Below are 14436 nucleotides of genomic sequence, written 5' to 3'. Positions count from 1 at the left end.
AGCAGATAGGGAAACTGAGGCCAGAGCATGGCAAGGCTTATTGGGGTCATGCAGAGGCAACAGGGACATGTTCTGTCCTGGATGCATCTGGCAGCTGCCCTTGGCCCAGCCTTTCTGCAGAGCAATGCGCAGGTCCCCTGGTAGCCACATGGCCACACAACATCTGCCCACGACACCCCAGGGCTCCTGCCCTCTTGCCTGCATCTCCTAGCAATCCATGCAAGGCAGGCTTCCAGGGGACTCCTTCATCCCATTGGACAGTCAGGGAAACTGAGGCCAAGCAGATGCAGCACCCTGGCAGGACCCACAGGGATCCCAGCCTAGAGAACTGTGGGGGGGTCTACTCAATGCCAGACCCCTAGCCCTAAACTAAGTGAATTTCAAAGTGTAATTTGCACATTGGCAGCATCAACATTATCTGGAGGTTTGTTGGAAATGCAGATCCTCAGGCTCCACCCCAGTCCTGAAATAGAAACTCACAGTGGGCCCAGCATATTGTATTAAGCCTCAGGTACTGCTGATGTCCATTCAAATGTGAGAGCTGCTGGCCTAAATTATTCAATTCTCACAACTCTCATCAGGGGAATGGCCTTAAACTCTTGCAGAGGATTTGGGGACCATTTGAAGTCTTTCTCTGCCCCATGAGACCCAGCAAAGATAGTTTCTCTTAGCTTTTCTATCATCCCCAGGTTCTTCCCCTTTGCCATTCAGAAAAACTGTTTCCAAGATCTTGAACTCACCTCTGTTGTGTCTTCTTTGCATGTCAAGGGCAGGAACCCCGGGCAGACCTCTACCCTCTGCTATTAGTCACTGCTATCCTTGTGTATATCTCATCCAGATGCCCCTTTTGACTTGGATCTCAGGATGCTCAGCCTGAAATTCTATGCTCAAACACAGCCTACATTTCCAATATAAATATTTTCTTTTGTAACCTTCCCACCATGTGGCATGACCCACCTCAGGCCCCTGCTTTGGCCTCCCTACCCACTGCCCACCGGCTCACCAGGAGGCTGCTGCCTCCCAGCTGATAGGAGTGGCTCCTCTCACCTCCCTGTGCTGGAGGCTGGGCCTGAAGTGAGTTGGTGTCAGAGGACCCCTTCTGGTAACAGGGCCCGCCTGTCTCCCTCCAACATCCTTAGTGATGTCTTCATTCTCTGAGCTCAGAGGAAGAGAAATTATGGAAACAACAGCAACAACAAAACCCTCTCCTGGTAGGAAAACCACAGCATTTTAGGCTATGACAAGTGGGGGTGATGTGGGAATGTAATGGTGTAAGTCCATCCTCCTTCAGGAGATGTCCTTGATTGAGGTAACCACAGAGGGGCTTACAAGGAAATTGGCTCCAACCCTGCCCACCTTGATTCTTTTTCATTTCCTGAACCTCTACCCTTTGCAGCTTCTGGAAGCACACGCCCAGTACCCAGGATGAGCAAGTGAGTGAGGAGGTGCAGCTTTTGGGGGGAGGTGATATTTCAGCCGAAGCTCAAAGTGCAGGTACACTGGAGAAGGAAGAGATAGGGGGCAACAGTCAGAGTAAAGGCCTGGCAGTTGGAAGGGAGAGTCCAGGTGAGCTTTCTGCAGGGCTAGAAGCAATAGTGATACAGTCCTCTGCCTTCCTAATGTTGTCTTTAAAATGCATTGAAAGGGCTTATGGGGTCTCTTGAGTGTGGGGACCAAGTCTTATTTGTGCATTCTCCATTGCCCAGTGGATGTTTGCTGATTTAATATGGGAAGGAGGTGAATGAGAAAAATCATTTGAAGACAGGAATAACCTCCCTTTAATGTATGTGGTTGATCCTCCAGACCCCAGTGAGGTTTCTGGCCAGTCTGAGGGCAGGGCTGACGCAGAAATGCTTCATTTTCAGGCAGCAGAGGCGAGGGAGGCCAATCAGCTCTGCCCTTTTGGCTCTCGCTGGGCTATTTCTGGGGTCACTTAACTTCCTGGCTTTGTTGTCTCTGTTTGCCTCCACCAAACCTGTGCATCCCCTGCCCTCTGCCTGCCCTCCAAGGGGCTGAGAATGAGCATCTTGTGGGACCTGGGGATCTTGGCCATGGGGAGGCTAAGGGCTCCCTCTACAGGAAGAGGTCCCAGCCCCCAAGCTAAATAGTCAAGCCACCTTTCCCAGAGGGGCTAACCCCAAATATACTTCCACAAATGTCCACAACACAGAAGTGACCCAGGCTGTCATTCACTCTTTCCACAAAGAGCCCTCCAGGTTGGTGTGGGAATGGGGTGATCTGATCAAAGCCAAGACCCTGATAGTTAGGCAAAGCTAGAGTGTCTGGGAGAATTTCCTGGAGGTGATAGGCATTAGAGGGTTCTAAAGGGAGGGAAGATGAAATCACTCTCAATGTACTAGACTCTGGCTTCAGGATGGTGGGGCCCTTTATTTTATTTATTTTTAAAATTTTTAATCCTCCTGACTTAGTGTGGGGAGATTCATAGTAGGTGCTCCATACATGCTTGCTGAATAAATGGATGGGTATGGGTACTTGCTCCATAGTTAGAGAAAGGAATAACGGAATGGTCTCACTAACCCTGGTACAGGCCATGCGATTCAACAGCAATACTTATTAAGAACCTATTGTGTGCTGGGAGCTGCATGGGGCATGGCTCTAAGGGAGGCAGCCAGTGAGCTGAGATTATTCCATTCCTGCCTCTGAATGTGCCTTGCACTTTCCCACCTCCAGCTTTTGTCCATGTCAGTCCTTTGGCAGAAAGACACCTCCGCTCCATTTCTACATCTCCCAGGGGGTTTCCTCCCTAGTCCACCCTGCTATGCCCCGCTCCTCTGGTCGCAGCAGGTTGATAGGGAGTTGGAGGCAGTGCTGGTTTGCACACACTACTCCCGGCCTGCTCTGGACCCTCCATGGCTGAGCTGTAAAGGCCCCTGCAGGTTTTGTTTCTGTCTCTCCTGCTGCAGGTTCAGCATACCCAGCCCAGGCTCCAGCTCCTCCCTGTGGGCAACAAGGCAGACCCAGGCTCTATTCCCTGCCCCAGCCTGGGGCTCCCATGTTGGATGAAGGCTTTCCCTCCAGGGGCTCACAGTTTCCAGCATTCTGGGCCAGAGAGGGGCTGGGTCCCAAAGAAATGGTTGAGGCTGCCCAGTCAGGCCTCTCAGCCCCAAACTAAGCAGGGTGACCCCAATTATCTGACTTATTGAACAGCCTGTGAAATTGTTAAGACCTCATATTTATTAGACATTCCCATGGGTTGCTGCTCTCTGCTCAACATTGTGACTGCCCAGAGCAAATCTTGAAAGTGACTGACCACGTTCATAGTCTAGAACCCAGGACTCAGAGTGGGAATGGCCATCCCAGGTTCACACATTAAATAAGGCAGGGCAGACCTCGCCCTACTCAGCCTCCTATGACCACACGGGAGATCAGGCCCTCAACATGGCTCTGGCCACTTCATAGTTCTAAAACCCAGACAAGATATTGTGTACCTCTCCATCCTTCCAACTGTCCACCCTGGCTCCACTTTCATTTTATGCTCCTCCTTAGTGGCTTCTTCTTCCTGTTTTAAATCCCCTGTGACTCACAGCTCCTTAGCCTTGGCTCCATCGTGACCCTGCCTGGAACACCCTTCCAACTCCTCTTTTTCTGGGAAAGTTTTCCTTTTACAGCTGGCCTAGGAAGCCAGGAGGCAGGCAGGGACTCCTTCCTGGTCATGCTTCCCCTAACTGGGACAGACAAAGAAGGGCCCCAAGAGATTTCATTCATTCATCACCATGTCCTCAGCCCTCCTCTGTGCCCAGCCTGTTTCCAACCTCGGCCCTGCCCCTGGAAGACCCTCAGCCCATGTTCCTGTTGATCTTCACAATAGTCCCCTAGATTGGGCAGATGAGAACCAAACTCAGAGAGGTTAAGCAACTTGCTCATAGCCACACAATTCACAAAAGCTGAGTGAGGACTAGAGCTCATGAATTCTTTCTTTGCATTCATGTTTTTTTGGTCCAATGCACAAACTGAGCATTTATCTCCTCTGGTTCATAACATTTTAAAATCTTTCTTTAGGTTTTCCCATGATTTTTCTGGATCCAGGTGGGAAGCAGGAACCAGCCAGGGTCCCCTAGATCTTTAGAAGACCTAGACTAGAGAGTGTTCAGGGCACTGAAATGGCTTTGGAGCTGACAGGTTTTGGGGTCACTTTCCTTGAGCAGAGCCAGGCACTCACATGCTTGATTTCCAGGGAGCAGGGGTTGCTATGGCAGCTGCAGGCTAAGGTCAGGTCTTGGGGCTCCTGGGTAGGAGAAGGACTCATCAGAGCCCTTTTAGAACTTAGAGTCCAGTGTTTTGTCTTTTAGGCTGGCTCAGTCCTCACCCTGGAGAAGAGTTCACATTTTCCCAAGGTAGCCCCTCCACTGTTAGAAAGTTCTCCTTCAGCCACTCTCAAATTATTACTCTTTCCCCATCTGCTCCTCTGCCCAGCTGTCTGCACACAGAGACCCAGGTTTCAAGGCTCAAAAGCCTGGCTGCTTCACCCCAGCAGCTGCCTTTATTGCCTCTCCTGGTAACTAGGCCTAAGCTGAGCCCCTGGACTCCTTTAATCCTTTGAGGAAGGTTGCATTATTATCCTGACTCACTGATAAGGAAACAGGCACAGAGAATGTCAGTGACCAGACCATGATTACACAGCTGGTGGGTGAGGAGCTGGTACTAGAGTGCATGTGTGTCCTCACCTTGCAGCCTAGGCTGAGCCAACACTGTAAGGGACTCAGCAGCTCTTGGAAGGCCTGTCACCTGCCCCTCAGGGCTCTAGGACTTTGGGGGAGGTTGTATGGCTATGCTGCAAGTGCCTGAGGACAGATGGCCCCTGCCCTCCTGCCCAAGATCTTCCCACCACCCAGACCACTGGATTTTCTCCCATACACAGAATCTGATCTCTCAATACCCAAGAGAGCTGTCCATCCCTGCCCTGGGAGCCACCCAGACCCTTCCTGGCCATGCCCAGTCCACCCTAAACCCTATCTAAATGCCCAGAAAGTGCCTGGTAATGGAGGAGGAAGCCCAGGCTCTGGGACCTCTTACTTGATCTCTGTCTGGCCACCTGCTTTCCGGGCGATCTGTACCAGCTCCTTCCCGTACCGCTCCTCTGCTTGGGCCCTGCAAGAACAAAGCATGGGCATTGCATCTCCTCCAGTTCTGTTGGCCATGGCTCCCTCAAATGTCTGCAGATCCCTCAAAAGTCTGCTACAGGACCAGAGAAGCCACCCTCTTAGCATCTGGGAGCAGGTTGGTTTTCCAGGCTCCTTCTTCAGAAAGTTAAGCCCCCAGCACTTTCTCCAAATCAGGGGTGGGGAACATCCAGCCTGCAGGCCATATCATTTGGTCTGGCCCTGCCAAGGCAACCGCAGGCAGGAGTCAGAATTCAATAAATCTAGAAGTTTTTTTCATAGCAATATAATTTTAAGTTGATAATTTTGTATGGCCTACAAATAATGTTATAAATATCCAAATGGCCTTTGGCAGAAAAAAGGTTCCCCACACCCATTCTAAATAAATGTTGGCCAAATATAGGTACATCTGAAGAGTCTTGGTATTATTTGCCCACTTGGGGAAGGCCCACATCTGGGGAAACACAGGAAAGCCACAGTCATGACTTTTTTTTGTAAGGAAAATAACTTTAATGTATAAAATATGCTATAATATAATATAGGAAAAGGCAATACGTTTTAAGAGAAATGGTCCAACTTTCTGAATATTTTTTTTATGTACTCATATTTTCAATATCAGGAAAAAATGGTTGTCATTTTATTTCTTTTTTTACTTTTATATTTTTATTGTTGACACTATTACAGATGTCCCCCATTTTCCCCATCCTTTGCCCACCGTCACCCACCTTTACCCACCTTGGCCTTCATCACACTGTTGTCTGTGTCCATGGGCTATACTTATATGTTCTTTGGCTAATCTCTTCACCTTCTTTATCACCACCACCCTCTTCCTGACAGCAGCTTGGCTGGGATGGGCAACCTCAGTCATTTTCCAGAACTAGGTGGAGGGTAGCCTCCCTCCTACACCTACCCTCGCCGACCCTGTTGGTGCTCACCTCTGCCTCAGAAGCTCTTCCATGTCCTTGCACATCTTCCTGCCATCCAGCAGCCGCTGCAGCAGCATCTCGTAGCCTGTGTGGGCTGTGAAGTCCCTGCACTGTCACACAGAACATAGGGATGTGAGAGGACCATACTAGAAAGTGCTGGGTGGAGAGCATAGCCTGGCAAGTACCCCTCTGACCACCTCCCCTTCTGCCTCTATCTCCCTCATTCAAAAGCTCTTAAGATTCAGGACCTGGCTTCAAACAGGCACACAGAAGGCCCCACCTCTCCCCATTGCTCCACATGTAAAGATACCAGGTATGTAAGTGAGACCTACCTGGAATCAGAGCTTACAGTCCAGGGAGCAACAACTCCCTAATGCAGGACAGCCATGGGAAGAGCCACTACCAAGGCCCCATGATGACAGCCTTTACAGGGTCCCCTGCACTGCTCGCTCCTGTCATTATTTCAATAACCCTATTATCTCAGCTGTGTATGAAAACTGAGTCACAGATGGGTGAAATGTGCCCAGGGTGACACAGCTTGAAAGTCATCTGGGTCAAGTCCATGCTCTTAACCTCTACACTATATGGTCTCTGCACTATATGGGCTGTCTGTATGGACTCAGGTAATCCTCTCATGCCCACCAAGTAAGGTAGGCTCTGAAGGTGACTTAAGTCAGGACTGGGCACACCGACACACATTTAGAACACAGGTAGGACATTTCACACATCTAGGACACGTAGGGCACATCTAGCACACCTAGCACATTTGGCACAAAACCTGGTTCACCCCAGGTCCACCTCTTAACCAGGACAGTTGAGGAAGTGCGTCTTGGAGAATTCAAGACACAGATCCTATTTTACCTTCCACCCAGCATTTGGTGGCTGTTTCTGAGCCATCTAATTCTCTTTTCTCATCCCTGGAGTGGACTCTGAACTTTTGGTGTAGGAAGTTGGGGAGGGAGGTCATATTCAAGGACTAGGAAGGGACAGAAGTTCTCCTAAGACATCTCTAGGTCTAGGGAGTGGTTCTTGGGGTCAGGCTGCCCCCTCAAAGCTCACTGACTGCCAGGGGAAGAGATGATGAAATGTCATACTGAAAACAGAGGCTTTTATGTCTCTGGCCCCAACATACATTCATATTATATATATGTTTTATTGTTGAGAGTATTACAGATGTCCTGCCCTTTGTTCCCCTCCTCGTTGCTCTCCTCCACCCAGATTCCACCTTACCCCAGGCCTTGACTACCCTATTGTCTGTGTCCTTGGGTAATGCATATTTGCATATAAGTCCTTTGGTTAATCTCTTCACACTACCCTGCCCCCTTCCCTCAGAGATTCATTACTCGATTCCATGTTTCTATGCCTCTGATTCTATTTTATTCATCAGTTTATTTTATCCATTAGATTCTTTGTTCGTTTATTTTGATTTTAGATTGAATTGTTTGTTTTTTTGTTTGTTTATTTATTTATTTATTGTTAATCCTCACCTGAGGATAGTTTTCCATTGATTTTTAAAGAGAGTGGAAGGGGGGAGGGAGACAGAGAGAGAAACACCAATGTGAGAGAGACACATCGATTGGTTGCCTCCTGCACATGCCCCAACCAAGGCCGGGGATGGAGCCTACACTGAGGTATGTGCCCTTGACCAGAATCGAACCCAGGACCCAGGAACCAAAATGGCTAGGGCTATCCATTTTTTTTAAAAAAAATTCTTTATTGATTAAGGTATTACTTATGTGTCTTTATCCCCCCATTCCCCCCTATACTCCCCCATGCCCTCACCACTCTGTTGTCTGTGTCCATTGGTTAGGCTTCTATGCATGCATACACATCCTTTGGTTGATCTCTCCCCCTTACCCCCACCCTCCCCTACCTCCCCTCTAAGGTTTGATGGTCTGATCGATGTTTCTCTGTCTCTGAATCTGTTTTTGTTCATCAGTTTATGTTGTTCATTATATTCCACAAATGAGTGAGATCGTGTGATATTTATCTTCCTCTCACTGGCTTATTTCACTCTCAGCATAATGCTCTCCAGTTCCATCCATGCTGCTGCAAATGGTAAGAACTCCTTCTTTTTAACCGCAGCGTAGTATTCTATTGTGTAGATGTACCACAGTTTTTTAATCCACTCATCTGCTGATGGGCACTTAGGCTGTTTCCAAATCTTAGTTATGGTGAATTGTGTCGCAATGAACATAGGGGTGCATATATCCTTTTTGATTGGTGTTTCTGGCTTCTTGGGATATATTCCTAGAAGTGGGATCACTGGGTCAAATGGAAGTTCCATTTTTAGTTTTTTAAGGAAACTCCATACTGTTCTCCACAGTGGCTGCACCAGTCTGCATTCCCACCAGCAGTGCATGAGGGTTTCTTTTCCTCCTCATCCTTGTCATTTGTTGATTTGTTGATGATAGCCATTCTGACAGGTGTGAGATGGTACCTCATTGTCATTTTGATTTGCATCTATTGGTTGATTAGTGACTTTGAGCATGTTTTCATATGTCTCTTGGCCTTCCTTCTGTCTTCTTTCGAAAAGTATCTATTTAGGTATGTTGCCCATTTTTTGATTGCGTTGTTTATCTTCCTTTTGTTAAGTTTCATGAGATCCCTGTAAATGTTGGAGATTAAACCCTTATCAGTGATAACATTGGCAAATATGTTCTCCCATGCAGTGGGCTTTCTTGTTTTGTTGATGGTTTCTTTTGCTGTGCAAAAGCTTTTTATTTTGATGTAGTCCCATTTGTTTATTTTCTCTTTAGTTTCCATTGCCCTAGGAACAGTATCAGTGAAGAAATTGCTTCAGCATATTTCTGAGATTTTGCTGCCTGTGGATTCCTCTGTTTGTGGTTTCCCATCTTATGTTTAAGTCCTTTATCCATTTTGAGTTTATTTTTGTGTATGGTGTAAGTTGGTGGTCTAGTTTCATCTTTTTGCATGTATCTGTCCAATTTTCCCAACACTATTTATTGAAGAGACTGTCTTGACTCCATTGTATGTTCATGCCTCCTTTGTCAAATACTAATTAAGCATAGTGGCCTGGGTCGATTTCTGGGTTCTCTATTCTATTCCATTGATCTATATGTCTGTTCCTGTGTCAGTACCAGGCGGTTTTGAGAACAGTGGCTTTGTAATACAGCTTGACATCTGGTATTGAGATCCCACCTACTTTGTTCTTCTTTCTCAGGATTGCTGCAGCTATTCGGGGTCTTTTTTTAAATTCCAGATGAGTTTTTGGAGAGTTCGTTCTAGGTCTGTGAAATATGCCATTGGTATTTTAATGGGGAGTGCATTGAACCTATAGATTGCTTTGGGTACTATGGATATTTGGATGATGTTGATTCTACCAATCCACGAACACAGTATGTTCTTCCATCTATATCTTTTTTTCAATGTCCTGTAGTTTTCCGCGTATAGGTCTGTTACTTCCTTAGTTAAGTGTTGATAGATATGTATTTATTGACATTTTATTATTCATATTTTTATCTTTCTCCTCCTCCTTCTTTTTTTAAAATATATTTTTAATTGACTTTTTACAGAGAGGAAGGTAGAGGGATAGAAAGTTAGAAGCATCAATGAGAGAGAAACATTGATCAGCTGCCTCCTGCACACTCCCCACTGGGTATGTGCCTGCAACCAAGGTACATGCCCTTGACCAGAATCGAACTCAGGACCCTTGAGTCCATCGGCCAAGGCTCTATCCACTGAGCCAAACCAGTCAGGGCTCCTCCTTCTTCTTGAAGACCCTTCAACATTTCATGTAATACTGGTTTAGTGGTGATGAACTCATTTAGTTTTCTGTTGTCTGTGAAGTTCTTTATTTGACTTTCAATTCTAAATGATAGGTTTGCTGGATAGAGTAATCTTGGTTGTAGGTCCTTACTTTTATCACTTTAAATATTTCTTGTCAATCCCTTCTGGCCTGCAGTTTCTGTTGAGAAATCAGCTGACAGTTGTATGGGTGCTCCCTTGTAGGTAACTGCTTTTCTCTTGCTGCTTTTAAGATTCTCTCTTTGTCTTTGGCATTTTAATTATGATGTGTCTTAATGTGAGCTTCTTTGGGTTCATCTTCTTTGGGACTCTCTGTGCTTCCTGGACCTGTATGTCTTTCTTTCACTATATAGGAGAAGTTTTTTATCATTATTTCTTCAAATAGGATTTCAATTTCTTCCTCCCTCACTTCTCCTTCTGGCACCCCCATGATGCAAATGTTGGTATGCTTGAAGTTGTCCCAGAGGCTCCTTACACTATTTTTATGTTCTTGGATTCTTTTTCTTTTTGCTCTTCTGATTGGGCGTTTTTTGCTTCCTCATATTTCAAGTCACTGATTTGATTCTGGGCATCCTCTACTCTACTTTTGATATCCTGTAAATTATTCTTCATTTCCATTAGTGTAGCCTTCATTGCTGACTGGTCCTTTTTCATGTCTTTGATGTTCTCACTATTTCCTTGAAATTCTCACTAAGTTCCTTGACATTCTCACTTAGTCCCTTGATGCTCTCATTAATTTCCTTGAGCAACCTTATAATCATTGGTTTGAGCTCTGTATCTAGTAATTTGCTTGCCTCCATTTCATTTAGGTCTTTTTGGAGATTTCTTTTGTTCTTTCATTTGTGACATGTTTCTTTGTCTCTGCATTTTGGCTGCTTCCCTATGTTTGTTTCTATGTATTAGGTAGAGCTGCCATGTCTCCTGGAATTGGTACTATGAGCTTGTGTAGTAGGTGTCCTATAGGGCCCAGTGGCTCAGCCTTCCCAGTCCCACCTTAGCTGGGCACTCTAGGTGTGCCCTTTGTAGGCTGTGTGCATTGTCCTGTTGTAGTTGAGCCTTGATTGCTCTTGGCATCATGGGGAGGAATTGACCCCCAGGCCAACTGGCTGTGAGGACCAGCATGTATACAGTGGGAAAGCTACAGTGCAAGAGATATCCCTATGTAGCAGGACTGGCTTCAGTGGGGTGTTGGCGCTTACCAAGTCCATCCTTTGAGTGTGTCACTCGTAGATGTGGTAGAGTTGTAATATGATGTGGTCTGAAGCTGTCCACTGGGTGCCCTGGCTCTGGGGCCTTCCAGGAAGTGCAAAGTCAGCCACTGCCTGTGCCCTGCCTGGAGCCAACCTGCAGATGGCTGCTACTTGTGTTGGACTTGGAGGATCCCAGAGAGGCCAAGCTGTGCACCTTAGCAAGCTGTTGCTAGTGCTGGGCCTGGGGCCACTTATTGAGAGGTCTGAGGCACACTGAGTCCAGCTGATGCTTGTTTGGGAGATTTTAGAAAAGTCTGAAGCCTGAGCCAGAATAGGCCATTTGTATGGAAAAGCCACTATAAACAGCTTGGGTGGGGCTGAAAATTGGGTGGGGTGGGATCTCAGGGAATCATCAAGGTGGGTTGAACAGTGTAGACCAGATTGATGGAGACTCAGATATGGTGCCTGCCAGTCAGCTCTGTTGGGGGGAGGTGCCAACACTTTTGTCTGGGAGAAAGCTGCCCCCCGAGTTCTTGCCCTCATGCCACACAAGTTAGTTTCTCCTTGTATGACCCTGGATCCTTTCAAACTGCTACCCTAGTGCTGGCGCTTAGAGTTTGAGTAAGTCTGTGCACTAGCCCTTTAAGAGGAATTGCCTGAGAGTCCAGCAGCCTCTGTGTCACTCAGCCACAATCCCTGCTGGTTTTTACAGCCTGAGATTATGGGGACTTCTCTTCCCAACAATGGACCCCTGGGCTGGGGATCTGGTGTGGGGCTGGGACCCCTTGCTCCTCATGGGGGGCCTCTGTGGCTAAGATATCCCTCCCAATTAAAAACACACCACGTGTGGGTGTCGGACCAGCCTGTTCCATGCCTCCACCCCTCCTGCCAGACTCGGTGTGGTTCCTTCTTTAATTCTATAGCTGTAGGGCTTCTATTCAGCCATATTTGAGGTGGTTATGAATGAAAGTTGTTCTGTATTTATTTATAATTTTGATGTGGTTTGGGGAGGCAGTGAGTACCAGCATTTACCTTGGTTTCTTGTCCATACATCCATTCTTGAGGAAGGGTCCAAAACCCTTGAGGGCACTCAGCCAGGTAATTGGAAATCAGGTCAAGATTCAGCACCTAGTGTCTTCTTTTCTTTCTTCAAAGACCCCAAGATAGCCTCAGAAACTGGGAAAAAGAGCTCCATTTCTCTGATCTCACACACCATATCCCCATCTCTCAGAGCTCAGAGAATCAAGGAAGCTTCCACACTCTCTTAGAGGTGGAAGTCTACTGTCTTAAAGTCAAAGCTGGTGGTACTCCTGAGGAAAGTCAGATGTAGTAGGAAAGGGTAGAGGTAGCCCTAGTTATACTAACTGGCCCTGTGTCAAACCCAGTCCACACTCAACAAACTCAGAATAGTGGTATCTTTAGGCCTGTAGTAATTAGGACCCCAAGCTTATTCTTTCTTCCGCATTCCTAGAAATTCCTTAGGCCTAGGCTCCACTGCCCACAGGGTGACAAGCAGGGTGTCTGGACCTTAATTGGCCACTCAGGGCACCAGAAGAAAGAAGTTGTACCCCAAACCCTCTGCAGTCCTAATCTGGGGCCTGGGACAGCTTCAGTGTCCAGGCTGATGTTTCTGGGCTGAGCTGGGCCAGACTTCCATTTCTGTGGCTTTCATGGACAGCAATTTGCCCACTAATTAGCAAGGAGACTATGGCTTCTTGCACCTCAGTCTCAGTCTCTTCCCTCCCTCGGGACCTACAGGGCAGAAGGAAAATTAATCTGGAGGCCTCCTGCCCTCTCCCCATGAGGATGTCACTCTAAGCTGGACATCAGCATTCAGGTCTGAACTCCACAGATCACCATAAGGGAGGCATCTTGTCTAATGCCCTCTCCCCAATCCTTGGGGAAACTGAGGTCCAAAGAAGTGAAGGGCCTAGCTGAGATCACACAGACAGAAGTAGGACAAGGGACCTATTATTACTCCACAATGTGTCTGGGAGTGATGGCAAGGAGTTGAACAGTGAACTCTGACAGGATTCTAGCCCTGCAATAAGACACTCTCCTCTTTCTTGCCAGTCCATGCTCAACTTGACTCTCCATAGGAATCCCTGTCCTTATTCTCAGAGTAGAAAGAGAAGCAAAACCAAACCTACATTGGCTGTTCTGGAGGAAGCAGAAGGCAGTAGGGGCCTTGCAGGTCGAGTCCCTAGGAGCTCATGTCCCCAAAGTGCCACAAGCTCAAGAATCTTGTTAATCGTCTGCTTGGAGCCAGAGGCACTAGCAGGTGGTACTAGCAGGTGATACTACCATCACAAATGACTAGCCTATTATAAGAAAGTGCCTGACTCCCCAGGAGCTGCAGCCTCCCTGAGACTGCACCCTCAGCTACCTCCTCCAGGAGGTGAGTTCTGATTCATTGTTCAGAGCTGGGAAGTATGCTGTTGAGGAAATAAATGTACCAATCATTCAATCAGTTAATCAGTTAATCAGTTGGTTCTCCAGGTCCACAGTGCAAGACCCAGCACCAGATCACTCCATCCATAGTCCACCCTGACTTTCTCTTCCTGTACCCTACCAACTTCACCCTCTAAATATCAAGAGCTCCTTACTCGTCCTCCTCACTTATGGGCTCAGGCTGACATTTATAGAATGCCAATGCAACCAGAAGGAAGGTCTCTTACTTCTTTCTTTCCACCCACTGCCTCTGTCACCTGAAACCTGCCCATGGCTTTGCCCTTTGTGAAATTTCTATTTGTGGAGTCCACCTGCCACACACTTTACCAAAAACATCACAGCCATTATCTAATTGAAAAAACACACCCAAGGAGGTAAGGATGGTGACGAGGAGGCCCAAAGAGGGGAGGTGACTACCCAAGGTCACTCACCTGATAAAGGTCAGAATCTGGGATACGAACTTAGGTTGGCCTATTCCCAAAGCTGCATGCCTACACCAGTCATTCAATCCCATGAACTGTTTTTTAAAAATTTGAAACATCAGAAAAACTGATTTAAAATTATTTTTGAAAATGATCATTCAAATTCCTCTTCAAATCAAAGCTGTACTTCAGGTTATTCAGTTGAGGAATGCTGTCTTGGAGAAGGGCTGTGCTGGCTCTTCAGACAAACCACTGACAACCAGCAAGTAGCCAGAAGCCCCATAATGTGGCATCTAGGGTAACCCACCTTGAGATAGGATGCCAGGTGGCCAACAGATGCAGTTCCCTCCTTTGAGAGGCTTGCTCAAGCCATATGTGAATACAGGACTGCCATCTATGCTCTGTGGGTGGCCACTCTGGGCCTCACATTCCCCATGGAGGGACCAGATCAGGGCTGCAGGCTATCTCTTGAGGCTTCCGGAGGAGGTACTCAGGAAAGCTCTGGGTAGGAGGAAGCATATTCCTGCCTTAGCCTTAAGACAGTGTAGGAAAGGCCTAA

The 14436-nt window shown here is 47.1% G+C and overlaps 1 protein-coding gene across 3 annotated transcripts in view; it reads right to left on the bottom strand.

The window, feature by feature from the left end:
- The window catches only part of PSTPIP1 (proline-serine-threonine phosphatase interacting protein 1), a 52335-nt gene that overhangs the window by 24285 nt on the left and 13614 nt on the right, over positions 1-14436 (bottom strand). For 2 of the 3 annotated variants that reach the window (XM_070429709.1, XM_070429719.1), the window contains exons 2-3: positions 6056-6156; positions 5035-5109 (exon numbers count right to left, since the gene is read on the bottom strand). In XM_070429709.1, coding sequence (XP_070285810.1) covers positions 5035-5109; positions 6056-6156 — 176 coding nt within the window. Of the gene's footprint in view, positions 1-1047; positions 1155-5034; positions 5110-6055; positions 6157-14436 lie in introns of those variants that run through there. The other variant, XM_070429729.1, reaches the window with a different exon arrangement.

Source organism: Myotis yumanensis, unplaced genomic scaffold (genome assembly GCF_028538775.1).
Source record: "Myotis yumanensis isolate MYYU_CA2020_CCGP unplaced genomic scaffold, mMyoYum1.0.hap1 SCAF_1, whole genome shotgun sequence".
NCBI classification, from domain to species: Eukaryota; Metazoa; Chordata; class Mammalia; order Chiroptera; family Vespertilionidae; genus Myotis; species Myotis yumanensis.
This window is presented reverse-complemented; position numbering and strand designations above follow the sequence as displayed.